This window comes from Salvelinus sp. IW2-2015, linkage group LG34, assembly GCF_002910315.2.
Source record: "Salvelinus sp. IW2-2015 linkage group LG34, ASM291031v2, whole genome shotgun sequence".
In the NCBI taxonomy this organism is placed as follows: Eukaryota; Metazoa; Chordata; class Actinopteri; order Salmoniformes; family Salmonidae; genus Salvelinus; species Salvelinus sp. IW2-2015.
In genome coordinates, this window is record NC_036873.1 from 5,038,218 (window position 1) to 5,047,233 (window position 9,016).

Consider the following 9,016-nt stretch of genomic DNA (forward strand, 5'->3'; position numbering starts at 1 on the left):
CGACGGGGGGCGCGAGAGCATTTTTACCCATTCCATTCTACCTTCTGCGTTCGCGCCGCGTGGCACGCACCCCCCCCCCAAACCCTCCACACCACACACACACAACACACACACACCCCCCACACACCACCGCACCCCCCCCCCCCCCCCCCCCACACACCACACCCCCACCCACACACACAACCCTCACCACAAAAGGCATCTTATTGGAAGTAATTCCAGCTAGTAAATGTTGGAGCAAACTGAAGGAAACCTTTAACTTTCTTTAAAATACCCAACTAACCTAACTTACGTTCCCAAGTCAAGAATATTAATAAACTTTGTAGACATGACCTATGGTTCAACAGCGCTACAATCTATAGTTTGAACACATATTCTATTACAAGCTGTGAACCAAAGAACAAATATCCACAGATACCTAAATATATTAAAATACATTTAAATGAAGAAAAGTAATGAATTAAGGTATATTAGTCCATATGCGCTAACGCGTGTAATTGACAGTGAACCAGAATTTGTATTCGAACCCTGCTAATCACATGCCCACACAAAGAGTATGAAAAGCAAATTTCAGTGTTCTAAACCAACATAACGCAATATCCCCCGACAAGACATCTTATTCAACACACCTTTCACCGACATCCCCAATTCAACCACCGCTCCTAATAAGAAGCCTGCTAGAAAAAGTCAAGAGTTAAACCAGAAACGATCATATCGTAAAACAAGGTTTATATGTATACTAAATGCAATGAACCATAGCTGAATATTATAAGCAAGTGATTCCAGCGACAATTAATAAGTCCCACCATCACCGCCACACTGCAAGCAAGAGAGTCATCCGTATTGGAAAACAAGCCACGAGAGGAGAAAGACGGGGCGGAGCACCACGTGTGTGTGTTTGTCGGCGAGGAAGAAAGACCCCCCACAACTCAAGACCAGCCGCAAGCGGGAAGACAGCCGAAGAGGGATGTGAGAGAGATGCGGAGGATGGGGTGCGCAGAAAGAGAGAAAGAGAGGCGTTGGTGTGGGAGAGAGAGCGGGTGAGTGGAGAAGAGATGGCGTGCAGCAAGAGAGAGAGGGGGCATGCTGTGGAGAGACGAGAGCAGGGAGGATGCGCTCGGACACTCAGTGAACGCGACGACTGAACATAAGCTCTCTTATCCTGGTGAATTTGAAGCCCAATCAATCTTAGCTTGAAAGCCAGTCCAACACCCTGCCAAGACGTGGAGCAGAGCATGGCATGTACCTAGCGTGCCCCAACCTGAGTTGGCAATCTGGGTGGATACCGTCTGAGAGATCCCCAGGTGCACCGTACGCAACCTAATCTCGCCCTGTGTTATTTATTGGATACCTAGGAAGGGTGTCCCGACAGTTAAGAGAGAATGAGAGAGCGACAGAAAGTATAAGTAGCAATTCTTAACAGGGCTGTCGGAACGATATTATGCGTGTGTAGAATAATTCTAAGAGAATAAAAGCTGAACAGATATAAGAGGATATATGTAAGTAGTTCGAACGACGAAGAAGCTACGAGAGAAGATGAACAATCTTAATTCGATCGCCTAAGAGATGTCACGGTGCGGGGTAGATCTTTAGTTATATTATCTCTCTGAGGGGGGGTGGAGAGAGCGAGGGGGGGTGGGTGGAGGATATTTTGTGTGGAATGTAAATATGGGTTCACCGGGAATAGGGGGAATGTGTGTGTGTGTGTACTCACTGTGGAGAGAGGGTGGTCTTGGGAGAGGCTCGTCTGGGGAAGCCCTGAGCTCCAACACTGTTTCCATCTCCAACATCCTGATCTACACACAGTAAATAACACACTTACAACTGTGATGGCATCTCCCTCCCTCCCAGGCCAGACGTTCATCTTCCTCTGCACGAGTAATGAATCTCACACGCTAACACAGCGCACAGGCTAACACAGCGCACAGGCTAACACAGCGCACAATAGTATACGGGACTAGACATGCGCTGGTCTCCACTTCCGACAGTTAATCTCATCTCCTATTTGACTCTCTTCTTCACCTTTCCTGCCTGTCACTCAAAAGCAAAAACACCCCCAACCCAGTCGCATTATAGTTAACCCCTAGAGGTCAGGGAGGACCAATGGCTGCAGGCGATACTGAAACACCAGGAAACTTTCTCCCACTCCTCCCCCTTAGGGCTGGGCGGTATACCGTATTTATTATATACCAGTATTGATGCACAGACCACTTTCAGTTTGTACTTTACCTTTTGTAACAGTATTTCAATCTTTGCCTTGTTAATAATGAACCTTTCTGGACTACCCATCCCGGATCCGGGATCATTCTCATCAGAAACGCTGACTAACATAGCCTAGCCTAGCGCCACAGGGATATATGTGATACGCAACTCCGATGTGTATAATGTCAGTAGTTAGTTTACTCCGTTTTCTACTTGGGTCACCTCTCTCTCTCTCTCTCTCTCTCCCTCTCCCTCTCTCCTGCTGCATGCCGCTAACCACACCAAGCCCTGCCCCCTGTCACTCAAGGAGAGAACAGTTGCTCGACCACAGAGTCACGAGCACTTAGTTGCTGTTCACACTGCATGGTCAGATGGCTGCAACAAGCTGACATGCTGCGTTCTATACACTATTAGTGTGTGTACAGTGCATTCTGAAAGTATTCAGACCCCTTGACTTGTTGCACATTTTGTTACGTTGCAGGATGATTCTACAATGGATTTTTTTTTTTTTTTATCCTCATCAATCTACATACAATACCCCATAATGACAAAGCAAAAATGTATTACAAATAAATAACAGAAATACTACATTTACATAAGTATTCACAAGTACTTTTGTTGCAGTGATTACAGCCTCAAGTCTTCTTGGTTATGACGCTACAAGCTTGGCACATCTGTATTTGGGGAGTTTCTCCCATTCTTCTCTGCAGCTCCTCTCAAGCTCTGTCAGGTTGGATGGGGAGCGTTGCTGCACAGCTATTTTAGGTCTCTCCAGAGATGTTAGAATGGGTTCAAATCCGGGCTGAAAAGGATTAGTCAGCTATTCTGCCACTGTGTCACTATATATACAGAAGTATGTTGACACGCCTTCTCTGTTTAGGGACAAATAGCATTCTAGTTTGCTCTGTTTTTTTGTTAATTCTTTCTAATGTGTCAAGTTATTATGTTTTTGTTTTCTCATGACTTGGTTGGYTCTAATTGTGTTGCTGTCCTGGGGCTCTGTGGGGTCTGTTTGTGTTTGTGAACAGAGCCCCAGGACCAGCTTGCTTAGACCACTCTTCTCCAGGTTCATCTCTCTGTAGGTGATGGCTTTGTTATGGAAGGTTTGGGAATCGCTTCCTTTTAGGTGGTTGTACAATTTAACGTCTCTTTTCTGGATTTTGATCATTAGCGGGTGTCGGCCTAATTCTGCTCTGCATGCATTATTTGGTGTTTTACGTCGTACACAGAGGATATTTTTTGCAGAATTCTGCATGCAGAGTCTCAATTTGGTGTTCGTCCCATTTTGTGAATTCTTGGTTGGTGAGTGGACCCCAGACCTCACAACCATCAAGGGCAATGGGTTCTATAACCGATTCAAGTATTTTTTGCCAGATCCTAATTGGTATGTTAAATGTTATGTTCTTTTGGATGGCATAGAATGCCCTTCTTGCCTTGTCTCTCAGATTGTTCACAGTTTTGTTGAAGTTACATGTGGCGCTGATGTTTAGGCCAAGGTATGTATAGTTTTTTGTGTGCTCTAGTGCAACGTTGTCTAGATGGAATTTGTATTTGTGGTTCTGGCGACTGGACCTTTTTTGGAACACCATTATTTTTTGTCTTACTGAGATTTACTGTCAGAGCCCAGGTCTGTATCTTACTGTCTGCAAACTACAAGTTTGTCTTTTCTCAGCAAGATGTTGCTAAAATAATTTGTGTTAGCCGCTAATCACTAGTTAGTACATTTAGCTAGCTAGCTAGCCAGCTAAGAGTCACAGCAAACGTAGGTAGCTAGCTAATACTGCCTGGTACCAGTGCTGGTGTAGGCTTTGATAAGCATGCTTGTGCAACGGTATAGAGAGGAATAAGCGAAGCATTAATATGTTGGCCAGCTAGCTAGCTACATGAAGTAAGAAAATACGTAATGTAACATCTAAATTAGGGTAACCTGGAAACACTGACCAACACTTTGGTTCCTACCCGGTCAATAATTACTCACTGGCTTATTCATTTGTTTTCATGTCAAACAACAATGTATTCAAGGTGCAGCTCACTATATTCCAAGTATAGAATTCAAATAATCATTATATTTCCATGATTTCAACAGTTCACCAATTAACAAAGCCTATATTTTTGCCCATATCATGCTGCCTGTCAGTGTGGAAATAATAACAAAAGTGCAGAAAATACAGATATTGATGAAAATGCTGAAAATTATTTTGTTTGTTTGGAATCACTTATAATGTATGTGTTGCCACCCTAGGGCCATGAGATACTCAGAAAGCATAATTACAACATTTAATATTCAAAAACCTAAAATACCATCAAAAATTTGAAAAATATTGTGATATGATAATTTGCCCATATCACCCAGCCCTACTCCTCCTATGTCCACCTACCTCCACAAGTAGACCAGTCACCACATCCCACACAGTCAATCCTTCTCTCTAACCCTTCACTGCTGTGTGTGTGTGTGTGTGTGTGTGTGTGTGTGTGTGTGTGTGTGTGTGTGTGTGTGTGTGTGTGTGTGTGTGTGTGTGTGTATGTCGTAACCTAAGCAGTGTGTCAGTGGGAGGAGTCTGTCAGTGGGTGTGGTGACCTCTGAACCCTCTGTAGACCGTGACTTATCCATGATCACACACACACACACACACACGTTGGTGCCAACCTGCGGGGGAAGCCTCAGACTGTGCGATGAGAGCAGCCATGGCAGAGTTGGGGTTGAGTCGGTTTCCAAACATGTGGGAGGGAGCCATGTTGAACACTAGACCTGGTAACCCACTCACCTACAGGGGAGAGAGACACTCAGTTACAATACATGGAGGATGACTGGATGCAGTTGGTGACTTGGGGAGACAGACACACTGTGCATGGAGCAGCTTTATGTCCTCCACAGGTAGTTAATAGACATGATGTCCTGCTGCCCTGGGCCTCGTCTCCACTATGTATGAGAGGGGAGAATGTGTGTGGTGGGACCAGAAGGGTGACTGGTAGAATTGGATCCCCTTTACTCCTCCATAGTGCCTGTCAGATCAGGGGAAAGCAGAGAGGGCCTACAGCAGCACCTAGATCTTCTGCACAGATTCTGTCGTCAGACCTGGGCCCTGACACTAAATCTCACTAAGACAAAAATAATGGTGCTCCAAAAAAGGTCCAGTCACCAGGACCACAAATATCAGTTCCATCTAGACACCATTGCCCTAGAGCACACAAAAAACTATACATACCTCAGTCTAAACATTACTACCACAGGTAACTTCCACAAAGCTGTGAGCGATCTGAGAGACAAGGCAAGAAGGGCATTCTATGTAGGATCTGGCTAAAAATACTTGAATCAGTTATAGAACCCATTGCCCTTCATGGTTGTGAGGTCTGGGGTCCGCTCACCAACCAGGAATTCACAAAATGGGACAAACACCAAATTGAGACTCTGCATGCAGAATTCTGCAAAAATATCATCCGTGTACAATGTAAAACACCAATTAATGCATGCAAAGCAGAATTAGGCCGATAACCGCTAATTATTAAAATCCAGAAAAGAGACATTAAATTCTACAACCACCTAAAAGGAAGCGATTCCCAAACCTTTCATAACAAAGCCATCAACTACAGAGAGATGAACCTGGGGAAGAGTCCCCTAAGCAAGCTGGTCCTGGGGCTCTGTTCACAAACACAAACAGACCCCACAGAGCCCCAGAACAGCAACACAATTAGACCCAACCAAGTCATACGAAAACAAAAAGATAATTACTTGACACATTGGAAAGAATTAACAAAAAAACTGAGCAAACTAGAATGCTATTTGTCCCTAAACAGAGAGTACACAGTGGCAGAATACCTGACCACTGTGACTGACCCAAACTTAAAGAAAGCTTTGACTATGTACAGACTCAATGAGCATAGCCTTGAGGCAGACCTGGCTCTCAAGAGAAGACAGGCTATGTGCCAAACTGCCCACAAAATGAGGTGGAAACTGGGCTGCACTTCCTAACCTCCTGCCAAATGTATGACCAATTAAGACACACTATTTCCCCCTCAGTTTACACCCAAATCCACCCAAGAATCCCTTGACCCAAACAAACCCATTTTTTGATAAACCAGCTCCCATATCTACTGGCCGTGAAATACCCCACAGCCTGGTGCCCATCCTCACAGCAGCAAGATTTGTGACCTGTTGCTACAAGAAAAGGGCAACCAGTAGAAGAACAAAAGCTCATTGTAAATACAACCATATATGGTTTAATTTATTTTCCCTTTGGGTAGTTGAACTATTTGCCACATCCGCTCCTACCACACTGCCCTATAATAGAACATAATATGACATTTCGAACCATATCTTTATTCTTTTGGAGCCTGTATGTCTGGCTGTCGCCATTTTTTATTGGTTAGTTTTCCTTTCTTGTTCCCATATCCTATTCCTTGCGTGCAATGTCTTAGCCAGCATACCGGTTCCCTGCAAGTAAAGACCTTTGAATTGAAATTGAACGAGAGGATGGTAGGGAACCAACTGGCAGAGAGAGGGGAGAACAGAGGCGCCCGGGTAACAAGCTGGGCAGAGAGAGGGGCGCGGAGCAGAGGGCCGCCCCGCGGTAAACATGGCAGAGAGCCAGCGGGGGGAGCATGAGGGGGTACACACTGGGCAGACGAGACCGGCCCGCGGCGCCAGAGGGGGTACAACTGCGGCAGTGGAAGGCGGCGGAGCAGAGGGGGTACAACCGGGCAGCATAGAGGGGGGCGCCAGGCCCAGGGGTACAACTGGGCAGAGGAGAGGCCCCGGGGGAGCAGAGGGGTACAACTGCCCGGCGAGAAGGGGGGCGCGCGAGAGGGGGACAACTGGGCAGAGAGACGGGGCAGCGAGCAGAGGCGGCCGACCCCAACTGCGGCAGAGCGGAGGGGGGCCGAGCAGAGGTGGTACAACCTGGGGCACGGAGCGTGGGGGAGCTAGAGCGGGTACAACATGGCAGAGAGGGGGAGGGAGCAGAGGGGGTTAACTCAGAGAGGTGCGGAAGGGGGGCTCAGAGAGAGAGGGGGTCTCGGGGCAGACGAGCGGGACAACAGGCATGAGAGAGGAGCGCGGGAGCAGAGAGGGGTACAACCCTGGCAGAGAGACGAGCGGGGGGCAGCACGCAGGGGCGTTACACTGGCAGCGAGAGAGGAGCAGAGGGACACTGGGCACGAGAGGGGACAGACGGGCGAGAAGAGGGGTGGTGCAGAGAGGCGGGGACACTGGGCAGAAGAGAAGAGAGAGAAAAAGAGCCCCTGCTCATTTTGGAAAGAGACCGGCTAGGAGGTCAGCGGGTCAGACGACCGGGCGGGGGTCAGGGATGGTAGATATGAAACCTGTCTCTCATGCTTTTCAGACTTTATTTAACTTGTATGTGCTCTGACATTAACGTTGATCTGACTGTTCAGTACAGGTCTAGTCTGTGTGGTGTGTGTGTGTGTGTGTGTGTGTGTGTGGTGTGTATGTGGTGTGTGTGTGTGGTGTGCAGTGGTGTGTATGTGTGTGTGGTGTGCGGTGGTGTGTGTGTTTATGTGTGTGTGTCTGCTCACATGGGAGGAGGCTGTGCTGGTCAGGGGGGCTGTGGCAGTAAGGGGAGTGGGAGGGGCTAGTGAGGGTGTCGGCTGCTGCAACTCAGAGTTAGCGCCACCCATAGCAACAGGTCCCGCCCCTGATGACACGTCACCACTGGAGAATGCACCTACAAAGAGAGACATCATCATCATCATCACTATGATCATTTTTCATAACCATGGAAGTAAAGTCCTCATTGTCTGGTGTATATACGTCTGCAGGACAGTAGTGATTGATGCCATGAATGAGTGGGCTTGATCAAATCATTGCAATAACAAGCATTCCTACACAGGCATTCAGCATGTATACACATATTAAACACACACAAACACAACCAAAAATATTACACACACACCCACACACACACACATACATACATATTAAAGACACAGAAACAAACGCATATTAAACACACACACAGTATGTGGAGGCCAGTCCTGCAGCTGACCCAGAATAACAGGAAGAAATCTGATGACTCACACATTCTTCTATCACAACACACAGCTTTTCATACAGGGTTGAAGACCGGAGAGGCCCAATACATATTCATGTGACTCCATCACATGTCCTTCTAGTTCTCTGTTTGTTGCTGCTGCTGCTGCTATTTCATTGATTTTATATACATACACACACACACACACAGAGCGCGCTCGCACACACACACACACGGGATAAACTCTGCCCCTGCCCCTTAGTGACCCCTGGGATGGTGGTGGTGGTGGGGGGAGAAGAAGAAAGAGAGAGAGAGAGAGGCCCCCCTCACCCCACAAAAGGCTGAATGGCTGTGGGCAGCACACATTCACAAGAGGAACAAGAGTGCTTTGTGCCTGAGAGAGGGGGTGGGGGGGGGGGATCACATACTGCATAAACTGCTAGACTACTCCTCAAATCATACCATCATCGACACAACACAGCTCCTAACTTACAAGATTGTTGAAGACAATCCACTTTTTATATACCGATAAGGTCATATAAGATGATGGTCTAATACCATTCAATAACAGAATTCTTTACCAGATATTAATGTTTAAATAAGACAACTGACTACATTAAGCTACATTATTTGATGCTACCTTGAATGTGTGGGTATTAAGTAGTTGTTGGGGAATTGTTAGATTACTTGTTAGATATTACTGCACTGTAGGGAACTAGAAGCACAAGCATTTTGCTACACTCGCATTAACATCTGCTAACCATGTGTATGTGACCATTAACATCTGCTAACCATGTGTATGTGACCATTAACATCTGCTAACCATG

General features: G+C 46.6%; 1 protein-coding gene across 1 annotated transcript in view; it reads right to left on the reverse strand.

The window, feature by feature from the left end:
• Nucleotides 1–1,714: 1,714 nt before the first annotated feature.
• The window catches only part of LOC111958330 (protein AF-10), a 79,723-nt gene continuing 72,421 nt past the window's right edge, over nucleotides 1,715–9,016 (reverse strand). The window contains exons 10-11 of the mRNA XM_070437168.1: nucleotides 4,850–4,967; nucleotides 1,715–1,796 (exon numbers count right to left, since the gene is read on the reverse strand). Of these exons, the coding sequence (XP_070293269.1) occupies nucleotides 4,864–4,967 (104 nt within the window). The 3' untranslated portion in view covers nucleotides 1,715–1,796; nucleotides 4,850–4,863. The remainder of the gene's footprint in view (nucleotides 1,797–4,849; nucleotides 4,968–9,016) is intronic.